The sequence below is a fragment of the Phocoena sinus genome, chromosome 7, assembly GCF_008692025.1.
Source record: "Phocoena sinus isolate mPhoSin1 chromosome 7, mPhoSin1.pri, whole genome shotgun sequence".
Taxonomy (NCBI): Eukaryota; Metazoa; Chordata; class Mammalia; order Artiodactyla; family Phocoenidae; genus Phocoena; species Phocoena sinus.
In genome coordinates, this window is record NC_045769.1 from 55,426,260 (window position 1) to 55,440,637 (window position 14,378).

Here is a 14,378-nt window from a genome sequence, read left to right on the forward strand (position 1 = left end):
GAGGTAGACAAGCCTAGTAGCATGGTAGAGTCCTTAGTACATACAATTCAGTAGAAAGCAAATTGTTATATTTTCAGTGATCCTGAAACTTTTTTCTTGTTGTTGTTCCATAAAGGAATTCCACCTAAAATTGAAGCTCTTCCCTCTGACATCAGCATTGACGAGGGCAAAGTTTTAACAGTAGCCTGCGCTTTTACGGGTGAGCCTACCCCGGAAATAACATGGTCCCATGGTGGAAGAAAAATTCAGAATCAAGAACAGCAAGGGAGATTCCACACTGAAAACACAGATGACCTGACAACTCTGATCATCATGGATGTACAGAAACAAGATGGTGGACTTTATACCCTGAGCTTAGAGAATGAATTTGGATCTGATTCTGCTACTGTGAATATAAATATTCGATCCATTTAAGAGGGCCTGTGCTCTCATATTCAGACATTCTGAACCTTTCCTGAACGATTCACATAGACTAATCTTTCTGATCTGTAAATACTTTAAAAAAATGTAGTTTTGTATCAACCTAAATGAGTCGAAGTTCAAAAATATGCATTTCAATCTTCTTAATTGTTGACCTAAGAAGATTATACATTTTCTAGTGACATGTACATACTGTATATAGCCGAATTAACGGTTATAAAGTTTTGTACCATTTATTTTATGACATTTTACAATGTAACTGTTGAAACTAACTGTTGGTAGGAGAAAGTTTCTTATGGAACGAATACCCTGCTCAACACTGAATCAATCTTTGTGCCTCAACATAATGTTGATGTCTAAGTATGCCTCAATGGGTCGAGAAATTCCCCATTGAAGACGTCCTATCCACCGACATGATGCTGTGCACGTCACCTGATATGTGCACCGATACTTACTGAATCAGAAATGTAAGGCATTGGTGATGTTTGCATTTACCCTCCTGTAAGCAACACTTGAACGTCTTACATTTTCTCTGATGATGTCACACTCAAAATGATCATGACTTAAATATTACCAGAGCAAAGTGCAACGGCCAACACTTTGTTCGCTCATTTCACACTGTCTCTGACCATAGAGAGTGCCTGGGTAGCTTGGAAAAGCAACATCACCTGGCCATCCCCTCATTTAACCAAGCTGTTCATGCGTTCCTATGCCAGAGCAGTGCCAACTCTTGGAGGTCCCGGGGTGCAGCCAACGCCTTCGTGTGGTAGCTCTAAATTTAAATTACACCAGAGAAACCGGGGCAACTAAGCAATGAGCCACAGCAAAAAATAAAGAACAACAACAACAAAATAAAGCTGTCGTTAAATTAAAAACAACAAAATATTACTAACTGCCCAAAATATCAATTTGATGTAGTTCTTTTCATGCAGGTTTAAATTCAATTGTTAGTTATAATTGTTGGACCTCCTTGAGATAGTAACAACAAAATAAAGCAAGCTATCTGCACCTCAAAATTTGTGATTGGTTGTTTTCTGTAAAATTCTGGGGTTGGGGAGGTATGTGCCTTTGCAAATCACAGAAATGATCATAGATAAGAAGAAGCAACTCAAGTTCTTCACAGCAAATATTTAAATTACCATGTTGAATGCATTCCACAATTTTTTAAAAGCATAGATATGATTCTCATGGATAAAGTTACCCCCAAAAGTTAACAAAAATCCCCCAAAATAATAGATCAAATCTTCTAAGCTTATTATCAAGAAAAATATTTTTATGGGAGCTGATTCATTAAATCCAAAGATATTGAACATTACAATTCACAATATTTTGTGCCAGACAGCAACGCAAAGATGAGCAAGATGAAATAGACCCTGTCCCTCAAGGAGTATAGAAAAGAATATGACAATTTCAGGGAAAATGATCAATTGTGCAACTGAATCCATTACTGGCTATTGCAGCTCCAAACTGAGACAGAACAAATCAAAGTCCTCAAAGCTAAAGAACTCGTTTTAAATGGTATAGTCCTACTAGGCTTTTCAAAACAACTTCATAATAAAATATCTAGCACCAGAAAAATCTGTATTTATCCACCTCAATTAGATAATCCTAATTGTAAACCTATAAAGTCGATTCTTTGCCTAAATTACCCCCTAAATGTACGTACAAGCGGCCAAAGCTGAAGCAAATGCACTGTCAATTCTTACTCCCCCAAAGAAGATCTTGGGTCTTCGTTAATTTATTCAGCAAGCATTCTGTCTTATGTCAGATGCCCTAAAAGCAGAGCCTAAGACTTGACTCTAGCATAAGTAATTTTTTGAGGGACTGCTCTCAGGAAAAGGAAGTGAGGGAAGCAGAGGAGAGGAAGAAAGCTAAGCAAGAATGTCGTCTCCGCGGGAGCTTCAGCCGCATCCCACAGGGAGCATAAATTGCACCAGAGTTGGTTCCACCTGGGAGCAAGGGCGCTGACCTTCTCTCCAGCTAGTGCCTACAGGCTGGGAGCTTGTGGGAGCGGGGGCGGGAAGAGGGAAATAACCTCCGGGTTGAGGGGCACCCCTTGGCCAGAGCAATCTCTGCAGACTAGGGCAGCTAAACAGCCAATACACAAGAAACTGGGCCGGGTACACATCACCTGGATCTGGGAGGTACGGACAGCACCCACTACACCATCTAACAACTTGAAATGCCAGTTCTTACCTTAAAACGAGAGAGGCAGGGATTCCTGAGGATGACTCCCAGCCCTGACAGGCTCATGTTCTAAGGAGTCCTATCCGTGGCTGAGGCGCAGTCCGTGCTGCTCAGAATTCTGAAGCTGAAGGAACTGTAGTTGCAGCTCCCAAATCCAGAGATCCATTTTGGGCCTGGGAGAAAGGGGAGGGGCTAAGGCCTATCCCGGGAAGGAAATCCACGCCAAGCCGAGAGGCCTGACTTCTTTTCAACCAGTAGCAGAAGCCCACGCCTCTGAGAGCGGCAGGGTGTGGCCAAGGGGTCACACGTGAGAGGACTGCGTAGGGAGGATCCTGGGAAGTCCCTCAGAGGCCCTCCGGCTGGAACTACAAGCACCCCTTTCCGGGTTTACCAGCCAGCCTCCCTCCGAGAGCGCCTCCAATAACGGCGCTCCCCCGCGTAGGGTGGGTGGGGATTCCTGTCAGTCCCACCCCACCTCCAACAGCCCCAGGAATGCCTTCCCAGCAACTTTGCATTTCCTGTTCAGACCACCTTGTCTCTCCCCCCTGTCGGCAGGGGGCGCCAGAGAGCAGCAAGCAGACGCCTTCTTCCTGGTTCAACCCTCCAATCCACAAAACCTATGAGTAATCTTCACTCTCTTCCTGCCCCTCTTTCTGCTGAATCCTTCCTGTATATTTTATAAAGCCCCCACTTGGCTACACTCATAAGCAGCATAGTGTAGGAATTATATATACGCACTCAAAACCCAGAGTACCAACCCAAATCCAGGATCTACTATTTGCTAACTTGTGTCACCTGGAGTAATTACTGACCTTCTCTATCCCTTGATGTTCTCACCCATAAGATGGGAATAACAACAGCATCAACCTCACAGGTTTTGTGAGGATTAAACAAATTACTACATGTGAAACTCTTAGAGCAGTGCTGCCACAGCACCCAATAAACACCAGCAATCAGTATTATATTAGAGACCACCATGCAAAACATCGAAATTAGGGAGCAGAAAAACATTTTAGAGGGGGTGTAACACAGACCTCACTTGTAATCACTAGATACATTATTTTGCTAGGGCTGCTAGAACAAAGTACCACAACCCTGGGGGGCGGCGGGGAGGAGGCTAGGAGTCCTAAATGAAAGTGTCAACAGGACTGGTTCCTTCCGAGAGTTGTTAGGGAAGGATCTGTTCCAGGCCTCTCTGCTTGACTCGTAGATGGCCACCTGTTCACATAGCATTCTCCCTGCATGCATGTGTGGGTCCAAATATCCCCTGTTTAGAAGGACATCAGCAATATTGGATTAGGTTTCACACTAATTTTACCTTATTTTAACTTCATTGTCTGTGTAAAGACTATCTCCAAATAAGGTCACATCCTGAGGTACCAGAGTTTTGGACCCCAACATATCTGTGGGGAGGGGTACACAGCTCAACCCATAACACTAGACATGATGGGCATGAGACAGCACATCTTTAAAAGAAGTGTTTTGGTAGAGTTTCTCAAAAGATGAATTTATTATCTCTAACCAGTAGTAGCCAATTATATAGATGAACCATCTAGAGGTACGGAGGTAGGTAAATCAGAAACAGCAGTAAAATAACAGGTTAAATTGACAGTCTCCATGGTGAGACATTATTCTTCAAGAAAAATGTTTTATGATTGTGCTCAAGGAAAAGAAAGTAATTTGTATTTGTTTATTCAGCCCCAAATGTAATTTTAAGAAATTCGGGCCGAGAAAACCCAGTTTCCTTGTAATAGGAGAAAAGACTGTCTGCGAGGTAAACAGAAGGACTTTTTGCAAGAGAGATTGGCCGCCCTTTTCTGCTGGTGCAGTGGTTGAGAATCCACCTGCCAATGCAGGGGACACAGGTTCGAGGCTTGGTCCACGAAGATCCCACATGCCACGGAGCAACTAAGCCCTTGCATCACAACTACTGAGCCTGCGCTCTAGAGCCCGCGTGCCACAACTACTGAAGCCCGCATGCCTAGAGCCCGTGCTCTACAACAAAAGCCATTGCAATGAGAATGCCGCGCACTTCAACGAAGAGTAGCCCCCGTTCGCCGCAACTAGAGAAAGCCTGCACATAGCAACGAAGACCCAAAGCAGCCACACACACAAAAAAAAAATCGATGGGCCAATCTATTTTTTTTTAATTAATTTATTTTTTTAATTAATTTTGGCTCCGTTGGGTTTTCAGGCTTCTCATTGCAATGGCTTCTCCTGTTGTGGAGCACGGGCTCTAGGCAAGCGGGCTTCAGTAGTTGTGGCATGCACGCTCAGTAGTTGTGGCTCACGGGCTCTAGAGTGCAGGCTCAGTAGTTGTGGCGCAAGAGCTTAGTTGGTCTGCAGCATGTGGGATCTTCCCGGACCGGGGCTCGAACCTGTGTCCTCTGCATTGGCAGGCGGATTCTCAACCACTGCACCACCCAGGAAGACCTGGCCCATCGATTTTTATTCTAAGGTTATAAAAATAGTTTTATGCCTTTTGGTATGTCTGGGTCGATATTTCCCAAACTCTTCCTCAAGATGTTGGTAGATATTATGGGAAAATTGTCCCACAGCCAAATAAACTTAGGATTTGGGAAATCGTACTTCTTTATGCAGGACTTCCCAGGCCTTTGATGAGCTAGTGTGTGTTGTGGTCCTCCAAGAGGCGATACAACGCTCCCCGAACTTATCTGATGATGGAACTGTTTTCACTGGTACTGTACATGATGTAGGCTGAGACAGACCACAGTAGGTGGAAACATGGGAGGTCTGAAGAGGATTGGATCTTGGTAGAGGAGGAACTAGGTATCACCTAAGAAATGAAATTAAGTGCTATGATAAAAAAAGAAAAATCCGGGGCTTCCCTGGTGGCGCAGTGGTTGAGAGTCCACCTGCCGATGCAGGGGACACGGGTTCGTGCCCCAGTCCGGGAGGATCCCACATGCCGCGGAGCGGCTGGGCCCGTGAGCCATGGCTGCTGAGCCTGTGCGTCCGGAGCCTGTGCTCCGCAACGGGAGAGGCCACAACAGTGAGAGGCCCACGTAACACAAAAAATATAAATAAATAAAAATTTTAAAAAAAGAAAAATCCAAGGCATTTGAGAGCACATTGCTAGGGCATCTGATCCAGTCAGAGAATTGGGGAACAGTCAGATTAGAGGAAGTTACATGTAGAAGCTGTGACCTAAAGTGTGGGGTGAACTGAGGCGATAAGGAGGAGCTTTCAGGCAGAGGATCCTTGTGCCTGCAGAGGTCTGGGGCAAGGGGAACACGACACATTCAAAAAAGTTAATAAGGGGGTGCAAGAACCTCTGAAGGGCTGGAGGTGAGAAGGAGGGCAACATTGCAAAAGGCCTCTTATACCCTATTATGGACTTTGGGCTTTTCTGTAAGAGGTAAGGGGAACCATGAAAGAGATTTAAGCAAACTAGTTACTTGATCAAATTTTACTTTTACAAAGTATTTAGCTATTCTGAGAAAACTATGACATGTATTTGCCATTCTATGCCCAAGAGCTTATTTCTTCCCAGCAGACTCCACTCATAGGAAGACCTTCACCTATGACCAAATTTCTAACCCATAATGTCCCTGTAATTACCGTTCCTAGGCTTTATAGCCATCCGTGGAAAGGTGTTTCCTAAGAATGTCTGGGGACTTAGGGAAACATGTAATAAAGCCAGACTGGTTGACTCTCCAGGTAAAGGAAAAGGTATGAGAGAGGGGGTGACTTGTGGAGACAGGAGGGCAACTTACTGCCGCAATTCTTCTCGGTGACAATGACCACTGCTGTGGAACTGCAACAAATCTGGCCCAACAAGCCAAGTTCTGATGATGCGATGTCAGGAATGTGGCTCCTGGGGACGACTCCCACTTACTCCTGCTCCATTTTAAGAAAAGGTGGGAAGCAGGTAAGAGGAGTGGTCAGGTATGCCAATGCTTTCCAATCTGTCAGGAAATCACTGCAAAAGATAGCATGTCCTAAAAGTGAGGCGGCCGAAGCCATGACAGTCGAGCGGACGGCGGGCCGGAATCATCACACCCAAACCCACTCATTATGCTGCTACTGGCCTTATGACATTGATTTCACGGCTGAGTGATATTCCATTACACACCAGAAATACATCTACACGTAGAACAACTCCTACAGAACACCTACTGAACGCTGGCAGAAGACCTCAAACCTCTCAAAAGGCAAGAAACTCCCCACGTACCTGGGTAGGGCAAAAGAAAAAACAATAAACAGAGACAAAAGAATAGGGACGGGAACTGCAACAGTGGGAGGGAGCTGTGAAGGAGGAAAGGATTCCACACGCTAGGAAGCCCATTCGCGAGCAGAGACTGCGGGTGGCGGAGTGGGGACGCTTCGGAGCCGTGGAGGAGAGTGCAGGCACAGGGGTGCGAAGGACAAAGCGGACAGATTCCCGCACAGAGGATTGGTGCCGACGGGCACTCACCAGCCCGAGAGGCTTGTCTGCTCACCCGCCGGGGTGGGCGGGGCTGGGAGCTGAGGCTCGGGCTTCCATCAGAGCGCAGAGAGACGACTGGGGTTGGCGGCGTGAACACAGCCTGCAGGGCGTTAGTGCACCGCGGCTAGCCCGGAGGGAGTCCAGGGAAAAGTCTAGACTTGCCGAAGAGGCAAGAGACATTTTCTTCCCTCTTTGTTTCCTGGGGCGCGAAGAGAGGGGATTAAGAGCGCTGCTTAAAGGAGCTCCAAAGACGGGTGCAAGCCGCGGCTAACAGCGCGGAACCGGACACTGGCATGAGACGCTAAGGCTGCTGCTGCCGCCACCAAGAAGCCTGTGTGCGAGCACAGGTCACTATGCACACCCCTCTTGCGGGGAGCCTGTGCAGCCCGCCACTGCCAGGGCACCATGATCCAGGGACCACTTCCCTGGGAGAACACACGGCGCGCCTCAGGCTGGTGCAACGTCACAACGGCCTCTGCCACCGCAGGCTCACCCCGCATCCGAACCCCTCCGCCACCCGGCCTGAGTGAGCCAGAGCCCCCGAAGCAGCTGCTCCTTTAACCCCATCCTCTCTGAGCAAAGAACAGATGCCCTCCGGCGACCTACATGCAGAGGCGGGGCCAAGTCCAAAGCTGAACCCCGGGAGCTGTGAGAACAGAGAAAGGGAAATCTCTCCCAGCAGCCTCAGAAGCAGCGGATTAAAGCTCCACAATCAACTTGATGTACCCTGAATCTGTGGAATAGATGAATAGACAATGAATCATCCCAAACTGAGGAGCTGGACTTTGAGAGCAAGATTTATGATTTTTTCCCCTTTTCCTCTTTTTGTGAGTGTGTATGTGTATGCTTCTGTGTGAGATTTTGTCTGTATAGCTTTGCTTTCACCATTTGTCCTAGGGTTCTGTCCGTCCGTGTTGTTTTTTTCTTTTCAAAAAATTTTTTTTCTTAATAATTATTTTTTAAGGTGGGAGAGCCAACTTCAGGACACTGGTCCACAAGAGACCTCCCAGCTCCACATAATATCAAATGGCAAAAATCTCTCAGAGATCTCCATCTCAACACCAGCACCCAGCTTCACTCAACGACCAGCAAGCTACAGTGCTGGACACCCTATGCCAAACAACTAGCAAGACAGGAACACAACCCCACCCATTAGCAGAGAGGCTGCCTAAAATCATAATAAGTCCACAGACACCCCAAAACACACCACCAGACGTGGACCTGCCCACCAGAAAGACAAGATCCAGCCTCATCCACCAGAACACAGGCACCAGTTCCCTCCAACAGGAAGCCTACACAACCCACTGAAACAACTGTAGCCACTGGAGACAGACACCAAAAACAATGGGAACTAGGAACTTGCAGCCTGTGAAAAGGAGACCCCAAACACTGTAAGTTAAGCAAAATGAGAAGACAGAGAAACACAGCAGATGAAGGAGCAAGGTAAAAACCCACCAGACCTAACAAATGAAGAGGAAACAGGCAGTCTACCTGAAAAAGAATTCAGAATAATGATAGTAAAGATGATCCAAAATCTTGGAAATAGAATAGAGAAAATGCAAGAAACATTTAACAAGGACATAGAAGAACTAAAGATGAAACAAGCAACGATGAACAACACAATAAATGAAATTAAAAATACTCTAGATAGGATCAATAGCAGAATAACTGAGGCAGAAGAACGGATAAGTGACCTGGAAGATAAAATAGTGGAAATAACTACTGCAGAGCAGAATAAAGAAAAAAGAATGAAAAGAACTGAGGACAATCTCAGAGAACTCTGGGACAACATTAAACATACCAACATTCGAATTATAGGGGTTCCAGAAGAAGAAGAGAAAAAGAAAGGGACTGAGAAAATATTTGAAGAGATTATAGTTGAAAACTTCTCTAATATGGGAAAGGAAATAGTTAATCAAGTCTAGGAAGCACAGAGAGTCCCATACAGGATAAATCCAAGGAGAAACACGCCAAGACACAAATTAATCAAACTGTCAAAACTTAAATACAAAGAAAACATATTAAAAGCAGCAAGGGAAAAACAACAAATAACACACAAGGGAATCCCCATAAGGTTAACAGCTGATCTTTCAGCAGAAACTCTGCAAGCCAGAAGGGGCTGGCAGGACATATTTAAAGTGATGAAGGAGAAAAACCTACAACCAAGATTACTCTACCCAGCAAGGATCTCATTCAGATTTGATGGAGAAATTAAAACCTTTGCAGACAAGCAAAAGCTGAGAGAGTTCAGCACCACCAAACCAGCTTTACAACAAATGCTAAAGGAACTTCTCTAGGCAAGAAACACAAGAGAAGGGAAAGACCTACAATAACAAACCCAAAACAATTAAGAAAATGGGAATAGGAACATCCATATTGATAATTACCTTAAGTGTAAATGGATTAAATGCTCCCACCAAAAGACACAGACTGGCTGAATGGATACAAAAATAAGACCCATATATATACTGTCTACAAGAGACCCACTTCAGACCTAGAGACACATACAGACTGAAAGTGAGGGGATGGAAAAAGATATTCCATGCAAATGGAAACCAAAAGGAAGCGGGAGTAGCAATTCTCATATCAGAGAAAATAGACTTTAAAGACTATTAGAAGAGACAAAGAAGGACACTGCATAGTGATCAAGGGATCGATCCAAGCAGAAGATATAACAATTGTAAATATTTATTCATCCAACATAGGAGCACCTCAATACATACGGCAAATACTAACAGCCATAAAAGGGGAAATCGACAGTAACAAATTCATAGTAGGGGACTTTAAGACCCCACTTTCACCAATGGACAGATCATTCAAAATGAAAATAAATAAGGAAACACAAGCTTTAAATGATACATTAAATAAGATGGACTTAATTGAGATTTATAGGACATTCCATCCAAAAACAACAGAATACACATTTTCCTCAAGTGCTCATGGAACATTCTCCAGGATAGATCATATGTTGGGTCACAAATCAAGCCTTGGTAAATTTAAGAAAATTGAAATTGTATCAAGTATCTTTTCCGACCACAACGCTATGAGACTAGATATCAATTACAGGGAAAGATCTGTAAAAAAATATAAACACGAGGCTAAACAATATACTACTTAATAATGAAGTGATCACTAAAGAAATCAAAGAGGGAACAAAAAAATACCTAGAAACAAATGACAATGGAGACACGATGACCCAAAACCTATGGGATGCAGCAAAAGCAGTTCTAAGAGGGAAGTTTATAGCAATACAATCCTACTTTAAGAAGCAGGAAACATCTCAAATAAACAACCTAAACTTGCACCTAAAGCAATTAGAGAAAGAAGAACAAAAAACCCCAAAGTTAACAGAAGGAAAGAAATCATAAAGATCAGATCAGAAATAAATGAAAAACAACTGAAGGAAATGATAGCAAAGACCAATAAAATTAAAAGCTGGTTCTTTGAGAAGAAAAACAAAATTGATAAACCATTAGCCAGACTCATCAAGAAAAAAAGGGAGAAGACTCAAATCAATAGAATTAGAAATGAAAAAGGAGAAGTAACAACTGCCACTACAGAAATACAAAAGATCATGAGAGGTTACTACAAGCAACTCTATGCCAATACAATGCACAACCTGGAAGAAATGGACAAATTCTTAGAAATGCACAACCTGCCAAGACTGAATCAGGAAGAAATAGAAAATATGAACAGACCAGTCACAAGCACTGAAATTGAAACTGTGATTAATAATCTTCCAACTGGGCTTCCCTGGTGGCCCAGTGGTTGAGAGTCCGCCTGCTGATTCAGGGGACACGGATCCGTGCCCCCGTCTAGGAGGATCCCACATGCCGCGGAGCGGCTATGCCTGTGAGGCGTGGCCACTGAGCCTGCGCATCCAGAGCCTGTGCTCCGCAATGGGAGAGGCCACAGCAGTGAGAGGCCCGCGTACCACAAAGAAAAAAAAAAAAATTTCAACAAACAAAAGCCCAGAACCAGATGGCTTCACAGGCGAATTCTATCAAACATTTAGAGAAGAGCTAACACCTATCCTTCTCAAACTCTTCCAAACTATAGCAGAGGGATGAACACTCCCAAACTCATTCTATGAGGCCACTATCACCCTGATACCAAAACCAGACAAGGATGTCACAAAGAAAGAAAACTACAGGCCAGTATCACTGATGAACATAGATGCAAAAATCCTCAACAAAATACTAGCAAACAGAATCCAATAGCACATTAAAAGGATCATACACCATGAACCAGTGGGGTTTATTCCAGGAATGCAAGGATTCTTCAATATATGCACATCAATCAATGGGATACACCATATTAACAAATTGAAGGAGAAAAACCATATGGTCATCTTAACAGATGCAGAGAAAGCTTTTGACAAAATTCAACATCCATTTATGATAAAAACCCTCCAGAAAGTAGGCAGGAGGGAACTTTCCTCAACATAATAAAGGCCATATATGACAAACCCACAGCCAACATCATCCTCAGTGGTGAAAAATTGAAAGCATTTCTACTAAGATCAGGAACAAGACAAGGTTGCCCACTCTCACCACTCTTACTCAACATAATTTTCGAAGTTTTAGCCACAGCAATCAGAGCAGAAAAGGAAATAAAAGGAATCCAAGTCGGAAAAGAAGAAGTAAAGCTGTCACTGTTTACAGATGACATGATACTATACATAGAGAATCCTAAAGATGCTACCAGAAAACTACTAGAGCTAATCAATGAATCTGGTAAAGTAGCAGGATACAAAATGCACAGAAATCTCTGGCATTCCTATACACTAACGATGAAAAATCTGAAAGTGAAATCAAGAAAACACTCCCATTTACCATCACAACAAACAGAATAAAATATCTAGGAATAAACCTACCTAAGGAGACAAAAGACCTCTATGTAGAAAACTATAAGACACTGATGCAAGAAATTGAAGATGATACAAATAGATGGAGAGATATACCATGTTCTTGGATTGGAAGAATCAACATTGTGAAAATGGCTGTACTACCCAAAGCAATCTACAGATTCAATGCAATCCCTATCAAACTACCAATGGCATTTTTCACTGAACTAGAACAAAAAATATCACAATTTGTTTGGAAACACAAAAGACCTCCAATAAAAAAAAAAAAAAAAAAGACCCCCAATAGCCAAAGCAATCTTGAGAAAGAAAAATGGAGCTGGAGGAATCAGGCTCCCTGACTTCAGACTATACTACAAAGCAACAGTAATCAAGACAGTATGGTACTGGCACAAAAACAGAAATATAGATCAATGGAACAGGATAGAAAGCCCAGAGATAAACCCACGCACATATGGTCACCTTATCTTTGATAAAGAAGGCAGGAATGTACAGTGGAGAAAGGACAGCCTCTTCAGTAAATGGTGCTGGGAAAACTGGACAGGTACATGTAAAAGTATGAGATTAGATCACTCCCTAACACCATACACAAAAATAAGCTCAAAATGGATTAAAGACCTAAATGTAAGGCCAGAAACTATCAAACTCGTAGAGGAAAATATAGGCAGAACACTCTATGACATAAATAACAGCAAGATCCTTTTTGACCCACCTCCCAGAGAAATGGAAATAAAAACAAAAATAAACAAATGGGACCTAATGAAACTTCAAAGCGTGTGCACAGCAAAGGAAACCACAAACAAGACCAAAAGACAACCCTCAGAATGGGAGAAAATATTTGCAAATGAAGCAACTGACAAAGGATTAATCTCCAAAATTTACAAGCACCTCATGCAGCTCAATAACAAAAAAACAAACAACCCAATCCACAAATGGGCAGAAGACCTAAATAGACATCTCTCCAAAGATATACAGACTGCCAACAAACACATGAAAGAATGCTCAACATCACTAATCATGAGAGAGATGCAAATCAAAACTACAATGAGATATCATCTCACACCAGTCAGAATGGCCATCATCAAAAAATGTAGAAACAATAAATCCTGGAGAGGGTGTGGAGAAAAGGGAACACTCTTGCACTGCTGGTGGGAATGTGAATTGGTACAGCCACTATGGAGAACAGTATGGAGGTTCCTTAAAAAACTACAAATAAAACTACCATATGACCCAGCAATCCCACTACTGGGCATATACCCTGAGAAAACCATAATCCAGGAAGAGTCATGTACCAAAATGTTCATTGCAGCTCTATTTACAATAGCCAGGAGATGTAAACAACCTAAGTGTCCATCATTGGATGAATGGATAAAGAAGATGTGGCACATATATACAATGGAATATTACTCAGCTATAAAAAGAAACGAAATTGAGCTATTTGTAATGAGGTGGATGGACCTAGAGTCTGTCATACAGAGTGAAGTCAGAAAGAGAAAGACAAATACCGTATGCTAACACATATATATGGAATTTAGGGGGGAAAAAATGTCATGAAGGACCTAGGGGTAAGACAGGAATAAAGACACAGACCTACTAGAGAATGGACTTGAGGATATGGGGAGGGGGAAGGGTAAGCTGTGACAAAGTGAGAGAGTGGCATGGACATATATACACTACAAAACATAAGGTAGATAGCTAGTGGGAAGCAGCCGCATAGCACAGGGAGATCAGCTCGGTGCTTTGTGACCGCCTGGAGGGGTGGGATCGGGAGGGTGGGAGGGAAGGAGACGCAAGAGGGAAGAGATATGGGAACATATGTATATGTATAGCTGATTCCTTTTTTTTTTTTTTTTTTTTTGTGGTACGCGGGCCTCTCACTGCTGTGGCCTCTCCCGCTGCGGAGCACAGGCTCCGGACGCGCAGGCCCAGCGGCCATGGCCCACGGGCACAGCCGCTCCGCGGCATGTGGGATCCCCCCGGACCGGGGCACGAACCCGTGTCCCCTGCACCGGCAGGCGGACTCCCAACCACTGCGCCACCAGGGAAGCCCTGATTCCCTTTTTTATAAAGCAGAAACTGACACACCATTGTAAAGCAATTATACTCCAATAAAGATGTAAAAAAAAAAAAAAAAGTATCTACACACAGCTCCCTTAAAAAGAGGATAAGCCCCACTTTGGAAACCACTTTCACGGCTCTGGTGCTTGGGATTCCTCTCCTTCCTCAGCCAGGAGGGGCCTCTGTTAACAAGCCTTGTGTTGGTGCGTACAGTTGTCCCTCAGTATAGCGGGGAACTGGGGGGGCGGGGATTGGTTCAAGGACCACAGTGGATACCAAAATCCACAGATGCTCAAGTCCCTTATATAAAATGGCGTAGTATTCGCATATAGCCAAAGCACATCCTTCTGTATACTTTAAATCATCTCTAGATTACTTATGCATAATAGAATGTAAATG

General features: G+C 43.6%; 1 protein-coding gene and 1 long non-coding RNA gene across 2 annotated transcripts in view; one reads left to right on the forward strand and one right to left on the reverse strand.

Annotated features, from left to right (window-relative positions):
* The window catches only part of TTN (titin), a 281,733-nt gene extending 280,303 nt beyond the window's left edge, over window positions 1-1,430 (forward strand). Inside the window, 1 exon segment of the mRNA XM_032637061.1 lies at window positions 116-1,430. Coding sequence (XP_032492952.1) covers window positions 116-414 — 299 coding nt within the window. The 3' untranslated portion in view covers window positions 415-1,430.
* LOC116756537 overlaps window positions 1-2,785 on the reverse strand; it is an 83,275-nt gene extending 80,490 nt beyond the window's left edge. Inside the window, exon 1 of the long non-coding RNA XR_004350675.1 lies at window positions 2,617-2,785. This is a non-coding gene — a long non-coding RNA (uncharacterized LOC116756537). The remainder of the gene's footprint in view (window positions 1-2,616) is intronic.
* Window positions 2,786-14,378: the final 11,593 nt, after the last annotated feature.